General features: G+C 39.3%; 1 protein-coding gene across 1 annotated transcript; it reads left to right on the top strand.

The window, feature by feature from the left end:
- The first annotated feature begins 2047 nt into the window (after nucleotides 1–2047).
- On the top strand, nucleotides 2048–12219 carry LOC148877824 (clathrin light chain 1-like). The gene is made up of 3 exons (XM_088944628.1): nucleotides 2048–3010; nucleotides 11027–11180; nucleotides 11392–12219. The coding sequence occupies exons 1-3, from the start codon at nucleotides 2511–2513 to the stop codon at nucleotides 11839–11841; spliced, it is 1104 nt and encodes a 367-aa protein (XP_088800754.1). The 5' UTR covers nucleotides 2048–2510; the 3' UTR covers nucleotides 11842–12219.
- Nucleotides 12220–19976: the final 7757 nt, after the last annotated feature.

The raw sequence follows: 19976 nt of genomic DNA, 5'->3' as shown, positions 1-19976 counted from the left end.
TATGATTCCAGTTGATTGGCCAGATGTTTTTCGGATATTATATATTTTCCATATCATAGTCAAACTCATATATGTATATATAATGTTTTCATTTTTTATATATAATACTAGCTAATTTTTATATTTCTTAAATTTCATATGTCAAACAAAAAAAAAACTTTTTATTTTTATAAAGCGTTTGGCTCACACTCGAGCTCAAGTCTCTAGCTCCAATTAAGCTCGAGCCTCATACTCTATTGGCAAGCCGAGCTGAATGGCTTGATATTCGACTCAACTTGAATCCACCTAGTGACAATCCATCATTCTCATTAATTTCTATTAATCAACCCCAAAATGTTTCATATAGAAATTGCAATGATACCAAACACAACCTAAGTTTCAAATTTTCCTCATTCCTCAAGACTTTGCTTCAAACTTCAACATTTCAGCTATTTATCTTTGTGGTACCTTTTTCATGGAAACTAATTGAGCAAGGTGAAGTAACTACACCTTAAAAAAAGGGTGTCCAACTAGTTTGGGCTTTAGACTATTATAAATCAAAACCCTCAAAACTCAAAATTCGTAAGTTGGAGTAGTAAAGCCGACCTCCCACATTCACTAAATTAATAATCATCATCTAAGCCTTATCCCAACTATAATACATACAAAGAAACACTTAAAAAAAAAACTTAGGTTGCGCTTGATTGCAGTGGTGTAAATGCATGGAGTGCAAAAGGACTGGGTGAATTCTGGTTTATTTTTGCTTCAAATTTGAATTTGTCTTGCTTATCTGTGAAGTAAAATAGGAAATGCAATACTAAGGTCCTGCCTTATATGCGAGAGAATAGAGGTAGGAGGAGGATTATTTGTCTGGAATTGAGGCAGGACATGATAGGGTGTCTACTTAATATGAAGAGAGAATTTAGGGGGAAGGTGGTGTAAATTTTACATCAGTTTTTGAGATGCAAAATTTACACAGCTAGTTACTGCAAATGAGATAAAAAGTACACATTTTGTATAAGATAGGAATGCAAAACATGGTTATGAACAAATAGATGCAAACACATATAGGGATCTGCTACCAACAAATGCTCCCAACACTGTCCCAACAAACCCAATCAGGTGCACATTGGGGAACATTTATCCTCACAGTGTTGGCGTTAAGTCACCGAACGCAGCCTTAACTTTTGAGTGAAAAATGAATATTTCACAATCACAAAAGAAAGAATAAATGAATCTTTCATTCTGCCAGCTCTGAGAACCAGGTGGGACAGGTTTTGGTTGAGATGTTGGATTGATAAATCCCAATCTGTACCAAACGCAACCATTGACATGGCTGACACAAGCTGGGATACCCATCTCCATTTGTATGCTGTTTTAGAACCTGCAATTTATGGTTGTAAGACTAGCAGCAGCAAAATGGGCATTTTTTTTAACACAATGTTACCTAAAAATGAAACTGTTCTTGCCTTTGATTTTCGGGTCAGTGGTTCAACTGTCCAGTCTAAATAGATCAATTCATCTCATTATTAAATATTTAAAAAATAAAAAAAAATTAGTTAAAATATAAAATTGACCTGAAAATCCTTGTCCGGATCATATGGTGCAGCAATTAACCGTAAGGTCAATGGTTCATTGCCCAAATCAATGAATTTTTTTAGAAAATTCTGAACCAAGCGATAAAGGGAACCGGTTTGACGACCAATTTCCGAGTTGAGCGGTTTAATTGCCTGGATCAATTATAAAAAGTGGTATACTTCTATATCAAATGAAAAATCGGATTTGGTCTTCGGAATACCGTGTTCATACGGTTCGCACAGTCCCTTGCAATTAATATTTTCTCATAAAAAAAATACAAATAGAAAAATATTCCTAATTCACGGTTGTAAAAGGCTATACGATCGGTAAGAAATGAGCACGGTCTTGTGAGCATCGAAGCCGATCTCATCAAATGATTTTGTTTTATAAAACGAAAAAAACTACCTTCTTGCTGATGTGGCCATTGTTCTTGTTATAGGATAGCAAAACCATACATATATTCGCGAACTCCCTTTGCACACATATCAGTAACACATTTCAGTGGAGTTAGATCCGAATAAAAATAAAAGAAAAGTGCTTTTATCAAACATGGTATATCAAATTATAAAAGAAAAACTTGCTTCTGAAATCAGAAATTCATAAGTTCGAAAATAATAAAAAACGATATGATTTGCGTGTTTTCTTATCATCGATGTTTTTTGTTTTTTGTTTTTCCAAACTGTGATTTTTTTTTTTTTTAAGTCGAAAAAACAAACAATTCACGTTGTCGAAGGAAACTGACAGGCTTTTATTTATTCAACACGTTTGAATGTTCTCTCTCTCTCTCTCTCTCTCACAGAGAGTCGACTATTTCTTTATTTCTGATTGTGAGTGCAACCACCTCTACATTCCTTCGTTCTCAGAGAAAAATCAAGCGAAAGACGGACAATTGATATTCGAGACCAGAGAGACGAGACTCATACACACAGAGAACAGAGACAAGAGGTGCACAAATGGAGTCGTTTGACACATTCAGCAACGATGGAGAAGAGGTGAGGAGCTCCACTCGCCCCTTCGACGACGATGGCTACATCGGCTACGATCCTCGCCTCCCCTCCCAACGCTACGAGTCCTACATGAACTTCGCTGCCGACGAAGAACACAAGGTAGATCCCATCGATATGGCCGACGGCATCCCTCCACCTGCACCCTCTGAATACCACCACGGTGCTTTCCCCACCGATGACGATGTCATCGGCCAGAACCTCTCCCACAACTTAGATGGCTCCCCGCCTTCTCCTGAAATCTTTGGCTTTAGCTCCTCCGTCGCCAATGATCCCACTCCCGGTTACTCTCCGTCCCCTTTCTCCTCGATCCCCGTATCCAACGGCAATGGGAAAGCATATGATCTCGCTGCGGACACGGAAGGCATTTTTACCTCTGACGGACCTGTGCTTCCTCCTCCCGGTGAAATGCAGCCCGAGGAAGGTTTTGCTTTTCGCGAATGGCGACGGTGAGGTCTCGAATTGTTCAATTTGTCATTTTTTTTCTTTGATTTTGGATCTCAATTAGGCTGATCTGTTGAGGCTGTGCTAGTTGTATACTTGCATTGTGTTTGTCTTCTTGATTTGTGATCATTCTCTTGCCGCTTATGAAATACGCTCAGATCTTTCTGCGTTACTCTCATTTTATTGATATTTCCCCCTGGTGTAATTGATTAAGTCCGGCAATTTTCTCATAAGCTGAACTGTTTTGTTTGTGGTTTCTGACTTTGCGTTAGGAGTTGTAAGCTTCTGCTCGTTTTGCACTCTTACATTGAATAAGTATCCTTCTTTTTAGCTGATGTGTGTATAAATAAAAGTCTACCATACTTGGTTGAAGACATTTATGTATCACGATAAGTCTTTTAGTTGTTTAAAATTTAAACGAGTTAATCTGGTAATTCTTTCCCCCAAAACTAGGTTTTCCAATCCCTAAGGCAGATGAACAGTTCGCTTTGAACCAATGATGTTGGCATGATTCTGCTGTCATCAAATAAGTGTGGGATACAGGGTTTCTTACCCAGGTCATTGCACCTATCATCCAATGGCCATCCCAATTTCCCTGCTCCATACAAGTGGCACTTGAGAAGAAGGCTCGGGGCTTACTCCAAACTGGCTTATTTTCTTTTCAATGGGAACCAACATTGATCACATGGAGAAAGATTCTCCTAGTGTATCACATTATATCCATGTGTCTAAATTATCTAGTACTCTTTGGTGCCTTCAAACTTGTGCAGCTGGAGGCCTTTGATCTAGGAACCCTTACTCAAATAGTCCAAGGCATGCTCTCTGTCACTCCCCTTTAGAACAGTTGAGATTTGGGTGGAGATACAATTGAAGATCATTTTTTTTTCTTGGAGTGGACACATCAGTATTAGCAAGATAAATTTCACTGTCTTGTGATACTTTTAAGAAATATAGGAAGGTTATGCATGAAGTCCTCAAGTAGAGGGCACCTTTAAGTGGTTTCAGGAATTAAGTGAAGATTTCTAGCATCCTCAACAGATATTGTTGAGCTTCTCATCCTTTCAACATATGTGGGAAGAACCAAGCAAGAAGCTTAGACACCTTAATTGTGGAATTCACTATGGCTGTCCAATAAGGCATGGCGTATAGCTATCAATCTGGACTATCAAATTGATAAGCTATATTTTTGTTGACTGGAATTGGTCTTAAACTCTAATCATTTGACAATGAACTTTTCTGCACACCATTCATCCTTCATGATACTCACATTCATGGATTATCCTTTTCCATCCCCACAAAGCTTTTTATTTTTGTTTCATGGGGCTACTCAACGGGGGATAGCCCATTCCCTTCCCTTAACCCCTGAACCCTGGGGGCAGTGGGATTTAATCCCAGGTCTCTACTCCGACGAGTCAGAGAACCTACCAACTGAACCACCATCATTTGGTATCCTTGATAGACTTTTTTTACCAGAAAATGAATTTTAAAACCAATATAAGTCCTAAAATTAATAATATTCTAATTCAAAAACTCAAATAATAAAAAATAGAAAATCCCTTGAGACATTTAAATTGTCTATAAATCAGCCATAACTTGCTCAATTGATCTTTGAATCCCACAACTTTGGTCTTGTTGGGTAGGTAATTCAATAATCTATCTAATGATACTACCAAAATCAAGCCAAATGTGGTTTTTTGACCCCTCATTTAGGGTGTAAATTGAGTGATGGACTTGGGAGAGTCTTCCTCTCTGGTTTCAGGTCAAGGCCCAAATAACTTGGTTGTTATCTCCTTTGCATCCCATACTAATTATTTCCACACAAAAGCGTTTTAAAACTTCAAACAATGTTGTCTGAACCAGACTGGAACCAGACTGTCGAACTGCCAGAATTGGGAACCTGTAGCCAGAACAATTTTAGGCTGTGCAGTTCATTGATATTTTTGTAACTTGTGATATTACTATATCATAACTTGTAATATTTACTGTTTTAAGCTTAACTTGATATCTTAATTCAACTAAGCCTTGTGTCAACTATATGGGGTCAGCTACATGTATCATGTTCTGCCATTTCGCTCTATTCAATGTCATATCCATTCTTAAATTATGTCCCCTAAGTCATTCCTCATGAAGGGGTTGAGAGATCCATCCCATGGATGCCCAAAGATTGCGGAATAAGGGGCGAATTTCAAAAATTTTTCTCTTCCTTCAACTGGGAATCACATTCCCTATTTAGAAAATCATATTTTCAAGGATCAATCTTGAACCTTAAACTGAACCAGATCTGAACCAAAAGGAATGGGAGAGAATAATACCTGATATGGAGAAGTAATATCTCCCAACGAAGGTGTTCACGCCCAAGGAAGGATCCAAAGACTGCTCCCACTGAAGATGGCGTAGTGCAGGGTGGAGCAGAATCAGCAGTGTTCTTCCCCAAGAACTCTGTCTTTCGCAAGAAACAACAGGATGGAACGTGAGCACAGCTCCCTTTTCAGTCATTTCTCAAAGAACTGATGTCAAGATCCAATCTTGACTTCTCCCACAGCTGGAGATCGAACTGGCAAACAGGGCGGCAAGAGCAGGGAGGCGGCAAGAGAGTATTTGCAGGGTGCAGAATTCTCTCTTCTTGATTTCAGCACTAAAGAGGATCTGATGTGTTTCTTGGTCTCTCTCAAGGCTGTCGCCCCCTTCTTCATTTTGTTAACTTGAAAAGATCAGCTCCTAATCCCATTAGGAGGTGCTTATCCAAATCATACTTGGATCAGCCTTCTCTTCTAATGATAAGGATAAACCCTTATCTTATCTGCAGATTAGATTAGCTTTATCCTAATCTTATTAGGAGGTTTCTAGATCTGAATCACATTCAGATCTGGACTCTCTGAGTGGATAGGATTAAGACCCTATCCTAACTGCTAATCCATCTCAGAATTCGCCCCTTTAATTAACTAAATTAATAGCCCAGTTCGAAATGGGCTTTAGGCCCATTAAGCTTATGTGCTCACTTAACCTTCCTAACTGCTGCCCAGTTGGGCTTCCTTGTATGGCGTGGGACCCAAGCATTGATCTACACATCAGCCACATGGGTTCGGCCCAGCCTTTGTTACAAGGCCTGGTCGAATACACTGTTAAAGACAGTGCACCCCTTGAAACCCATCAAATGGGCTCTATGGGTCCAACACTTACCCTAAGTGGTCCTTGGGCCAAGCCACCTTGTAACACCCAGGGACTGTGGGCAGATGCAAGATTAGCCCATCAGGTATTATCCTCAATGGTCTTACACTTAACCTCTCAGCCCATAATGATCATACACTGCCCGACAAGAGAGGACCTCTCCCTCGGCTGCAAGGAACAGTGCTGCACTCTCCACTTATATGGATCCCGGGAATTAAAACCCTTTTGCAAACATTTTAGAAACCATAATATATATACTTTTATATCTCATATAAAATATATTTTGCAAAACAAATTTCAACGGTTGAAATCGGCTGCCGGCAGTCTTGGTTTCCAACAGTGAGAGTGCATCCCCGATCATTACCTTTGTCCGACAAAGGGGCTGATCCTGTCACTATGATCACCCACTCAGATGAATTCTCGGATTGTCCCAACATACCCAGGTTTTGACCCCTGCTAAGGATCTCACTGATTGGTACATCAAAGACAGCCCGATCCGACACCTAGTGCAGTATCATAATCGAGTCTAGGGGTCGGGTGTAACTTTCCAGTTTTGCCCATCAATCTCCAAGGTCCAGGGCAATACTGGAAATCTGGTCTAGTTCAAAGATTCAATTAATCCCACACTATATGTGCCTAAGGTCTCACCCCGGTAGCTGAGACAAGCCACCCCAACCGACTTGGTGGCACCACAGTGTCAGCCTTGTCAGGATAGGTCTCCCCAGACCGACCCACTGGCTGTGAACATTCAAAACTAACACGAGTCTCAATAAGTGTCCAGTTTAAAGGTAATACACAGAAACATACCAAGGGAACATGAATCAAATATGTACTTTTATTCATTTACAATAAACTCATAAAGTACATCAATTTTGATTGAAGCTAAGGGCATACAAAACTGTCTAACACCTCACTACTTCAGCCTATTTCCTTTTAGATATGCTCGTAGTGCTTCTAGACCCTTTTACTCGTAATAGATCATTTCTTCTCTCCAGTGCTATAGATGGTCTTCTTTGCACGTGATCAAACCATCTTAGTTTTTCCACTCATTTGTCTTAACATTTGCATTTCTGCTAACTGCTATTTTGCTTTTTTGAACATGTTGCTTCTAGCTGGCCTTAGAGCCACTTTATAATTTATTTTTTCAGTCCATGAGGAACTCTCCTACGTACAGGTCTCTAGATGCACCCCTCTATTTTGCCCATGCTGCTCTTATTCTATGATTAGCATCTTTTTCAGTCTCCCTTCTTATGGACTATTGAACTTAACAATATCAACGGGTCAGGTTCAGCACAGGTTGCCTCAACCCTAACCTAATCATCCCATACTTCCACCAGAACCTGACTAGGATTCAACCCATTACTGACCTGATCCAACCTGCAGTCTTTGAATTATATATTTTTTTATCACACATTTTGAAAATCCAAGAGCTATGAATTTAAGTTAGAATTTGGTTTATCGGACCAAGGTATCACTTTCTCCATAGTGAAAGAAGGAAAGTTAAAACAAACATGAAGAGAAACCTTAAAACTTTATCGTTAGGGGTTAGAAGTCAGACCAAATTACAAGAATGCCCTTTATATTGTGTAGGGGTATTATGACCCAATAGGCCAGGTCAGCCAACCTAACTCGGGTTGAAGAATCAAAACCCTTACCCAACCCTACACCCTAATGAGCATGGCCCTAACCCAATCCTATAGGGTCGAGTCAAGTTGGGTTTACCATTTAACCGGACCCATTAACTTCCTTAATTGAACTAAGATAAAGAAGTGGTCACATTGAGATATCTCTTGGTCTCTAATCCTAAATGCACCCAATTTGGCAATTTGAACTCCTATTATCATTAAACTTGTGTTGCATATATTTTGTTTCAGTCCTGCTTATTAGGGATGCGATGCAAGTTGGGTACTCGATTTGAAGATTTTACATTGCACCGGGCTTGGGGCTTTTAGGCCAGGCCCATTCAAATTTTAACATGAGATTTCCCAAGTTGCACCCCTACTAATTATTTTAAAACCCATTGTCATTAAGGCATTTGTCCGTGAATCTAATTTTTTTGCAGTACATCCCTCTTGAGTTTATTAATTAATACTATGTTATTGGCAAGCAGAATACACCAAGGGACCTCCTCTTGTATTTATTCATGACCAGTGCAAACAAATTAGGATTGAATGCTGAGTCTTGGTGGAGTCCTATCTAATGAAAAAATCTTTTTTCTTTTCCTTGGGTGTTCAATATTGGTTATTGCTCCATCATATATATGTCCTTTTCCTTAATTAGGTCCATCTACCTATTTGGTACTCTTTTCTTTTCTAAAACCCTTTTTTATGAATAACTGACAGAATTTTATTAAGATGTAAGGGTAAAGATACACCATTGGGATTGTTAGCCTTGGCTAACACCACCAAAAAGCAAAGAAGATGGGAAACAGAAAAACAGCAGTATAATTACATCAGTTGATCCCAATTCAAACTGTCCCTTCTAGTCCCTTGTTCTGTCAATCCATCAGCCAACCCATTGGCAGATCTTGGAATCCACAATACATTTTCTCCCAATTTACACATGATATCCAAGGAGCCTCCTGGTTTCCCCTTATCCAGCCAACTACTACTTTGGAGTTCCTTCAACATCTGAGATTCATGGCTTTGGCCTGTCTTACCCCATGTAGAATTTCCCACATTTCTTCCTTGAGTCTCCAACCTCTATGCAGCCTGAGAACAAAGCCACAATGTTTCCATCATCATTTCTGAAGACCCCTCCAAAACCCACCAATCCAGGGTTTCCTAGGCTGCATCTATCGAAATTCAGATTTACAATACCTGAACTTGGGGAAGTCCATGTAAGAAGGAGAGTTGTTTTGTTGAGGAAGTATCAGCCACTATCTTCCAGGTTCTTATAATATCATCACAGAGAAGGGAGAGGAAATGTCTTGCTTTTTTTTTTATGATTTCTAGGAAATGTCTATTGCTTTTACCCAATGTATGACTTTGGTTGATATATTATCAATATCTTCCTCAACAAACCTCTCCTTATTGTTGAACAGTTGGGAGTTTCTCTCCTCGCAAACCACCCAAAGAATGGCTGTTGTTGTTCATCTCTGCATTATTTTGCTTCTTCTCTTGGGTGGACAGAAATGTACAAAACCCATTATATTAACTTTTTAGGAACTCTATCATATGCTTCCTCTAAATAAATGAGTACTTTATGAAGGTACTCTATCATATTTTTGTCAACTATCTCTATAAAGGGGTAGCTTCCAAGTTAGGTTTTCAATATGCTTGTTTCATGCAATCTATATATAATGACCCAAAAATGGAACTGCTTTTCTTCTGGATGGTGGGTTAGTGGTTCAACCATCCAGGTCAAATCAGTCAACCTATGACATCATAAATTGAACAAAAATATTAGTATAGATAAAAATACACAAAAAGCATGATAAATGAGCATTATTGTTTCAACATTGAAAATGGATAAATTGATAAAATACAAAAAAAAAAGAGAACTAATGTCTAATTTGTGACATGCTACCAGGTCAAATGGTTTAGTGATTTAACCGAACGGCTCATCAGATCATTGACCAAGTCAACATTTTTTTCCAAGCAAATACGTTGGGGATGAAATGGACCTAGAAATCTGGCTAGGTGATGCGTTAACTGGTTTGACTACAGGTTGAAAACACTGGTTTCATGTTGTAACCTCTATTCAATTACTCTCTCTCTCTCAAAGTTTCATAGTGTGGGCCATTAGTTCAATCCCATGATAACTATTGCAACTTTGTATTATCACTTGTTTTTAAATATAGGCAACATGTTTCTCCATTTATCTGACATTTTCCTTGTTTTCATTAGCTTATGAAATAGTTAGCCAATAGCAAGCCTAACCTCTCCTGCTCTCCCATACTTCTCCAAACTTCTATTGGAATATCATCAAGTCCTAATATTTTTTCTCTTCTTTGTTTTATTTAAATTCTCCGCTTTGGAAGCTCTAATTGTAAAAAAGTACTTATTATTTTTACTTATATTAGAGTTACTTATTCCTTCCCACCATCAGCCTTTATATGTTCTTCATTTAGTAATTTTTCTTTTAAATGGCTTCTCTAGAATATGTTTGGCATCGGTGCTGCAGATGCAGTCAGGTAGGTCGTTGTTTGTTTTGTTTGGCATCAGAAAATGGTGCTGCTGATGTGTGGGTTGGAAGCACCGCTTTCTGAGAAAACGGTGTCTTTATTTTTTATTTGGAATAGTTGCTGCCAGGTAGGACGTTTCCTGGAGCAACAACAACTTTTCTGTTACCAATGCTCCAGGAAACAGTTTCAGCACTGGTATCCATTATCCAGTGCCACATCAGTGCCACATCACTGCCCTGTTGGCAGCAACGAGCTGCAGCTCCAGGAAACGCCAAATTTGGCGTTGCTCCAAGCCATGCCTTCCCGATTTCCAAGGTGTGGCTTGGAGCACCGTTTTTTATGGAAAAATGGTTCCAAACAAATGCCCGTTTCTTGAAGCACCATTTTTTCTGACATGGCTCTGATGTGGTGCCGTTTTCTGGAGCAACGGCAATGGTTCCAAACAGATGCCTAGTTTTCCTTGAGTTCTTCATTCTTTACAAAAAACTTAGTAATCTTTCTCTTTTGTGCATCCAACATGATTTAAATTTCTGCCTTCTCTTATCTTTGCAAGTTTATAAATCACTTCTCTCACTTTAGTGTATAGTTTATGATAGGGTTTGTTATATGCTTTATATTCTCTCTTATCTTTACCTAATTGCCTGCCTGATTTAAGTAGTAGTTGCTAAGGTTTACTGCCTATAGAATTTACTAGATCTTACAGTACTTCAACTATGGATTTGAGCAGCCAAAATGCTATTCATCTTGAGGAGAAGGAGAAGAGGGAGAAAGAGATGCGTAACCAGATTATTGAAGAAGCTGAAGAATATAAACGATCTTTCTATGAGAAAAGAAGAGTTAACTGTGAGACTAACAAGGCTCATAACAGAGAAAGAGAAAAGGTTGAACTGCCAAAGAACTTCGCTCCTATTGCTTCCTTTCCATTATTGTTGCCTCTGTTTTTTCCTTTTCTCTTGGACAGTTTTGACTTTTTTTCTCACTCTTTCTTTCTTTTTTTGATTGATGACAGAAAATAATTAATAAACTAGCTAAATATCCTACTAAAAGATTGTTTATTTTATTCCTAATACAAATGGTCTTGTCCTTGGACAGTTACACTTGGCTAACCAAGAGAAATTCCACAAGAATGCGGACCAACAATACTGGAAAGCAATAGCAGAGCTCATCCCCCATGAAGTGCCTAATATAGAGAAGAAAAGAGGAAGAAAGGATCCAGAAAAGAAGCCATCCATTGTGGTTATCCAGGGTCCAAAGCCTGGGAAGCCCACTGATCTTTCCAGGATGCGGCAGTTACTCCTGAAGCTGAAGCAGACACCTCCATCTCACATGATCCCACCACCCCCTCCACCTGCTAAGGATGGCAAAGATGGAAAGGACGCCAAGGATGGGAAGGGTGCCAAGAATGAGAACGATGTCAAGGATGCTACACCAGCATCTGCTGCCAAAGAAGCGGTTGCAAATGGTGTCCCAGAACCCAAGAAAGATGCTCCTGCTGCAGTCAAGGGCCAGACAGTTAAAAAGCCTGACTCATCTACCGCATGATGATGATGATGGCACATGATAAGTTCATTTCCTTTTTTCCTGTATCTTCTTTTATCCCTTCTGTTCCATGAATTGGATCTTATGTTGCTTACTATCTGACCATGCCATTCGCTACTGAGAATAAACACAGCTGCGTCTAGGTCACACACTCTGGCTGTGGACTGTAGTGAGCCTTTCTTCTCTTTTTGCTTCAGGGTCGGTGGGCTTGCAATGTCTGTTCGTTACAATTTTTTTTTTTGGAAATTTATTTTTGTAGGTAGAATTCATTTCTTGAGTATTATTACTTTAGTGACTCAAGCTTGTTTCTGGGTGTGGCCTTTGTATGTTACCAGAGAGAATACAAGAATAAGCAATATAAGCTCCTCATTTCTTTAATTACAAGCTGGTTTAGTTCTATCAGTGACCCATTGCTATTGGCCTTTTACATTTTTTTATCTACGGCTGAGGAGGGTAATGGTGCCATTTTTTGTTCTTTTCTTTATTTTTACAATGAATGAATATGTCAATCTGACCATGCTGGAACTGGAAGTCTATTTGGAAACCTGATTTTTTTGAAAGCCCTAATTAAAGACATGATTGAGTTAACATGCCAATCTATTCTTGAAAGTTTTCCATTAACCAAGATTTACGATACTTCAAATGATATGGGAAAAATCCTTGAACCTTCCTTGAGGTTTGTCTTTCTGACAAATACTGAAACCTCCCCCTGCCTTTTCCACCGTTGACTGAAATAGCAAGACAAACCACCCCTCGCTTATTCTGTCATTTTTTTTGCTGTTAAATTACAAGAATACTACTCTCTCCTTCAAACTCTCTCTCTCTCTTGCTATTTTTTCTTTTAAATTACAAGAATGTCACTTCCTCCTACCAATTCTCTCTCTCTCTTACAAATTATAAGAATGCCATCTCTCTCCTTATAAATTACAAGAATGCCACTCTCTCTCCAATTGAGACAGACCTCATCTTGGCATCTCGGCTATTAGGGGACCTGTAACCAAAGGTAGTCGAGTTCAAGTAGAGCTGAGCTTGAACTTTAAGCTCAAGCTCAAGTCTCTAATTCAAATCAAGCTCGAGTTAGACGATACCTCGACCACTGAGGGAGACCTTGGCTCGGCACCTCGGTCACTAAGGGAGATCTCCGCTCAGCACTTCGACAACTGAGGGAGACCTTAGCTCGGCACCTTGTCAATTAAGGGAGACCTTAACTCAATACCTCGCCTGCTAGGGAAACCTTAGCTCAACACTTCAGTAGTCGATGGAGACCTCGGCTGCTTGAGAGGCCTACAATCAAAGGTAGTCGAGTTCAAACTTTCGAGCTTTTGACTCGAACTAATCTTGAGCTCGAGCTCAAGTCTCTAATTCGAATTAAGCTCGAACTTGATAGTTTGGAGGTGAATAAAAACAACGGTGGCTGAGTAAGTGAGGCTACAACATTGGCCTCCCTTTAGACATGGCGGGTCTCACAATTGACAAACACAAAACCTGAAAGGAGGGCTCTACAATCCCCAATGAGCGTGAGAACTAGGCAAGGAGGGTGAGGACTGAGGAGTAGACTCGTAAGTCTCCAACAGAGCTTGGGTTACATCTCCGACATCTCCTTCCACAATGAAGTTTTGAATGCCCAAAAAATGAGAAAAGATTAAAACCCTCTAGCAGTGCGGTAGCTTCTGCTTCAATAGCATTTTACATTTAAAGCATCACTGCTTTCGTGAAAGGATCTACCTTGTTCTCAGTTTTCAAAGTCAACAAACAACCGAATCACCTGTTGTCCAATGTGGACCAGCAAATTGGCCTTGTGATGCTTGATGCAGATACCGACACCAAATAAGCCTCTTAAGCCATATGTCACCCAACAATTTCTGTCCGTTGAAGTTTTGTATAAGTAAACATAAAAATTGTGGATTTCATGCCGACCTTTGATTGGGACCAAATTTTACATGTTGCATATTTAGATGATGTTTTATATTGAGTGTTTTTGATCTGCAATGAAGCCGCTGATTTGGTCAAATAAAAAACAAGTTGACTCACTTACAAGCATCTCCAAATCATGTAGGCTGTGGCCTGTGGATAGGGTTAAAATCATGTAGGTTATTGGAATGGAATATTTTTTCTTGAAGCCGCTTTTAGGTGCAGTAATAAAATGCCCCTATTTCAATCCATTATAAACACATAATTATTGTTTTTCCAAACACAACAGTCAGCACCAAGAAGAGGTATAAAACACATGAGACTGCGTTTGGTTGCAGTATGAATTTCATTTGTATTGGTGTAAATGCATGGGAGTGCAAAAAGGCTGAGTATAAATTCTGGGTTTACTTCTGCTTCAGATTTGACTTTTTTATTTGTTTAAGGGAAATAAAATGAAGTAATTCTAACTTTAAATGAAAAAGAATGGAGGTAGGATGAGGGTTTTCTGTCTACGAGTGAGGTGGGGTGTGTGGTCCCTATAGAGAACACTGATGTGGGCCCCATGGCTGTGGTCCCCACTATATTTGTATGGCAGCACAACATGTATTCTTTGTTAGTTATGTCAGTGTTAGTTGGTAGTTATTTCAGTTTTGTTGTTACAGCTTGTTATTTCAGGTTTATTATTAGTTTATTTGCCATGTAAGCATTAAGGGCAATTCAGCATTTTTTTACAATTAGTAAACATATAAATATTAAGAGTGGGTCGGCATATTGATTCTATTCGACCCTCTCTCTACTTTTCTAAAACCCTTCGTGTGCTTCTGCTTTCTCCCTCTTTTTTTCTTCTTTTTCTCCATCTGAAATCTTTCTTTTACTTTCGGATTCAAGACTAATTGTAGTCTTGATCGACTATTTGGTATTAGAGCCAATCTAGGGTTCCTTATGTGTGTCTAATCCAGCCGACCATATGAGAATTGCCTAGGGCTGGAAGCTTAGAAAGCACTGCTCATTGGTTGATTCTTGGTTAGTAGTTGTCCAAAGGCATGTAGAGGCTTGGAGAGTGTTTTGGTAATCAGAAAGAATCAGAGAAGGTTAAAAGGATCAATATTAGGGTTCAGGCCAAGATTGAAGGTGTCGCTTAGAGTTTTTTGGGTAAGTTTTTATATTTTCTTGAGACCGTCATCAGTCAAAGATAGGTTGGACTTATCTAGAAGGAGCAGTTGAGCTTTCCCTTATTTTCTCAAAGGCGATCAGAGTTCTCTGGTTTTTTTCTAGGGTTTGTTCTGGAAGGTAGGGCTGAGAAATTTTTTGTTCTCACAAAGATTTCTCCAAGTTTTCCTTAACCCTATGATCAAACCTGATCTTTATCACCTTTTGGGTAATTCCTAAATCTGTTTAAGCATCCTAGATTTTTTTCTAAGTGAGTTCTAAACTTGTTTCAGCTTCAAAACCTGTTTTTGGGGGTGAGAACCTTTATCAAGAATTGGACTGTTTACGGTTAGAACTGTCGATTGGTTTCAGATCAGATATGAACTGAGTTCATACAGAATTCTGTTTTCCCATTATTTGTGGAAGACCTAGGCTGGCTGTTATCAGTTGTTTAAGTGTTGTTTTCTATTACAGTAGCTTTAAAAGCCTTTAATTGCTAATTCTTAACCAAGAATGGAGTTCAAGAATCAGGGGGAAGGTGTTTTTGGGACTAGTAGTTCTAGTAATATGTCTGAGACTGCATTTCAGATTACAACTGTGAGGTTTGATGGATCCAACTATTTAGAATGGACTCAATCGACCATGATGGCTATTGGGGGTAGAAGAAAGCTTAGCTACCTATTGGGAGATGTGAAAGAACCATCCAAGGAGGACCAAATGTATACTAAGTGGATTCAAGAAAACTACTTGGTTATAACATGGATGTGCAACTCTATGCAGTCACATATTATCTGGAACTATTTGTGGGCAAAAACAGTCAAAGAGATCTAGGATGCCATGAAAGAGACCTATTCCCAACCCCTTAATGTTGCTAGGGCCTATGAATTGAAGTGTGAGGTTAATAACCTCAAGCAAGGAGAGAAACCGGTCTCCATTTACTTCTCTACTTTGAAATCTCCGTGGCATGAAATTGACCATCTAGAAACACTTGAGTGGGAAAGTCAGAATGATGTACAGACTCATAGAAAGCAAGTTGAGATTAATAGGGTTTTTGAATTCCTAACTGGTTTGAATTCTGATTATGATATCGTGAGACAACAGATACTAACAAGGGACAATGTGACCTTATCTCAAGCCTACTCATTGGTGCATAGTGAAGAGACTAGGAGGAAGGTTATGATGCAGCATCAGCCCTTCCCACCAGCCTTGGCAGCAATTAAGCCTAAGTTTGGAGGTGATACAGAAAGGGATATGAAGAAGGAAAATAAGCGGGATCTAGTGTGTGAACATTGCAAGAAACCTAAGCATACTAAAGACACATGTTGGAAGTTGCACCATCATCTAGTCCCAGCAAAACTGAGGAACAAAATAGGTAATGCTCATATGGCTGTTAATACCGATTCTGCATTCTCATTGAGCACAAAAAGCACGCCTCTAGACACCTTAGCTATTGTTCAGGCTGCCCTAACAAAGTTAGAAAAGGAAATTGAGAATTCAACTCAGTCATTTCAGTCATCATCAACTCCTTCCACATCAACCTTTGCTCATTCAGGTACTCGGACCTCAGCTTACCATGCTTCAACTCCAGGTAACACTGAACATTATTGGGTAATAGACTCAGGTGCATCTGACCATATGGCTAGCTTGCCATTCCTGTTCACTACCTATCACTTATCTTTTGGTAGAGATAAAGTGTCCATTGTTGATAGCTCCCTAATTCCCATTTTTGGAAAGGGAGACATCAAGTTGTCTTATACCATTTTCTTATCCTCACTTTTGCATGTTTCTAAGCTTGATACTAACTTGCTTTCAGTCAGTAGTATTACAAAACATCAGAACTGTTCAGTAATCATCTTCCCTGACCGATGTGTTTTTCAGGACTTGGAGACAAGGAAGGTGATTGGGACTGGCCGTGAGACGAATGTGATCTATCTGCTTGGAGAGAGTTCTCATTGGAAATATCATGAAGATAAAAAGTCTTTTGTTTCTCAGTCTGTTAGTCTGGTTATGCTTTGGCATAATCGGTTAGGTAATTTATCATTTTGGTCTTTGAAGAGTCTATTTCCTAATTTGTTTGAATCTGTTCAGATGTCAAATTTTAGATGTGAGAGTTGTGAGCTTGCAAAGCATTGTAGAACATTTTATTCATTGAGTAATAAAAGAAGTAGTAATTCTTTTGATGTTATGCACACCGATGTTTGGGGCCCATGTCACATCCCTTCTATGGGGGAGGAGGTACAGATATTTCTTGTTGCTTGTTGATGGATATACCCGTTTTTCTTGGGTTTACCTTATGCGTTCTCAAGATGAGGTTCCTGCTCTTACGTAAACCTTTCATCAGATGATTTTAATCCAGTTCGGGGTCAAAATCAAAATCCTCAGATCTGATAATGCGAGAGAATACTTTACTAAGCCACTGGCCTCATATCTACTTGATCATGGGATTATTCACCAGAATACTTGTCCTTATACACCACAACAAAATGGGGTTGCCGAGAGGAAGAATAAGCACATTTTGGAGGTGGCTAGAAGTATTATGTTTACCTCCAATGTGCCTATCCGTTTCTGGGGTGATGCTATTCTCACAGCAGTGTATCTCATTAATCGAGTTCCTTCACGGGTTCTTGACATTAAGCCTCCGTTTACCCTTCTATACCCAGATGCAAAATTATTTACTGTTCCCCTTAAAACCTTTGGTTGCACCTACTTTATTCAGATTCTTGGACCTCATCGTTTCAAATTTGACCATAAGGCCTTCAAATGCATTTTTCTCGTTTATGCACAAACTCAAAAGGGTTATTGTTGCTATGAACCTACTTCTGGGAGGAGATTTGTCTCGATGGATGTTACTTTCTTTGAGGAGATACCCTATTACCCTAGGGTTTCACTTTAGGGGGAGAGTAATGAGAATGGGGTTTGTGAGAATGGGGTTAACTCATCTGAAGTTCCTTTACCCATTCCATTGAGTGATGAGGGATGTAACGGAGAGGATTTTCAGAGGTGTTAGGAGTTGAAAGTCTATCACAGGCGGTGGAGAAAGATTGATTTTGGTCATCAGCAATCTAGGCCAGCCCTAGTTCCTCTTACAGATCCAGATCCAGGTACTATAGTCCCCTTATCAGATCCAGGTTCCACTGAGATACGTTCCACTGTTGCTACTTCACTTTCTTTGGATGACCTTGATCTCCCTATTGCAATCCGTAAATGGAAACAACATCACACCACATCCACAACTCACTGCATTTCTCAGTTTCTGTCCTATGATCGACTGTCTCCCTCTTACAGGTCATTTTTCACATCCATTGTTGATATTCCTATTCTAAGAACAGTGCAGGAAACCATGTTAGTTCCTGAGTGGAAAGATGCAATGAAGGTTGAAATGAATGCCCTTTTGAGGAATAATACTTGGAATCTAGTTGACCAGCCCAAAGGAAAGAAACTAGTTGGATGTAGATGGATACTTACCGTGAAACATAATGCTGATGGTTCCATTGAAACATAAAGCCCGGTTAGTTGCAAAAGGATTTACCCAGACTTATGGTATAGACCCTTTGTAGACTTTTGCTCTAGTGGCAAAGATGACCACTATTCAAGTTTTGTTAACCCTTGCAGCCAGTTATTCTTAGCCCTTGTTCCAGATGGATGTTTAAAATGCCTCCCTAAATGGAGACTTAGGAAGAAGTCTACATGCAATTACCTCTTGGATTTTATGATGCAGAGACATGTAAGAAGGTTTGTCGACTGAATAAAGCCTTGTATGGACTAAAGCAGTCACCCAAAGTTTGGTTTGATAGATTTAGACAAGCCTTTGAAACATTCGGCTATGTATAGGCCTAGTCAGACCATACATTGTTCATTAAAAGAGTGGACTCTTCTTTGACCTTGCTTATTGTATATGTGAATGATATTGTAGTGACAGGGAATGATAATAGTGAGATTGAGTTTCTCAAACAACTCCTTCATCAAGAGTTTGAAGTGAAAGATCTAGGTGAACTTTGAGGTTGCTAGATTTAAACACAGGATCTTTATTTTTCAAAGGAAGTATGTTCTAGATCTGTTAGTAGAAAGTAGAAAGTTGGGTGTTAACCCTACAGATACACCCATTGAACAGAATCACAAGATTAGTGCAGATGGTGGAGAGCCTCTTGAAGACAAAGCTATGTTGCAACAGCTGGTTGGAAAACTCCTATATCTTTGTCTCACACGACCAAACATCAGTTATGCAGTCAACGTTGTAAGTCAATATATGCATTCTCGTAGAACTACTCACATCGTTGCAGTTGAAAGAATATTAGCATACCTGAAGAGATGTCCAGGTAGAGGTATATTATTCAAGAATAATGATCACATGAAGATAAAAGTCTATACAATGTTGATTGGGCCGGGAGTGCTGATGACAAGAGGTCTACCTTTGGATATTGTGCCTTTGTAGGAGGTAACCTTATCTCTTGGAGGAGTAAGAAACAAAGTGTTGTTTCTCGCTCTAGTGTTGAAGCTGAATATAGATCGATGACTAATGGTGTGGCTGAAATCCTATGGCTGAAGTCATTGCTTGAAGAGTTGGGTATTGATTATTAGAAGCCCTTAATGCTGTATTGTGATAATCAGGCTGCTATTAATATAGCTCACAATCCGATACAACATGACAAAACTAAGCATATTGAAGTTGATCGACATTTTGTTAGAGAAAGGGTTTCATCTCAAGAAGTGTCTCCCGTATATCAACTCCAACATACAGCTCGCAGATCTTCTCACCAAGGTTGTTCCAAGGAACTAAGCATATCGAAGTTGATCGACATTTTGTCAGAAAAAGGGTTTCATCTCAAGAAGTGTCTCACGTATATCACCTCCAACATACAACTCACGAATCTTCTCACTAAGGTTGTTCCAATGAACTAAGCATATCGAAGTTTATCGACATTTTGTCAGAGAAAGGGTTTCATCTCAAGAAGTGTCTCCCATATATCACCTCCAACATACAGCTCGCAGATCTTCTCACCAAGGTTGCTCAAAGGAAGAAGTTAGAGGCAGACCTATGCAAATTGGGAATGATAAATATCTATTCCCAACTTGAGGGG

Source organism: Nelumbo lutea, chromosome 1 (assembly GCF_056320005.1).
Source record: "Nelumbo lutea isolate HS-2025 chromosome 1, American lotus-T2T, whole genome shotgun sequence".
Taxonomy (NCBI): domain Eukaryota; kingdom Viridiplantae; phylum Streptophyta; class Magnoliopsida; order Proteales; family Nelumbonaceae; genus Nelumbo; species Nelumbo lutea.
This window is presented reverse-complemented; position numbering and strand designations above follow the sequence as displayed.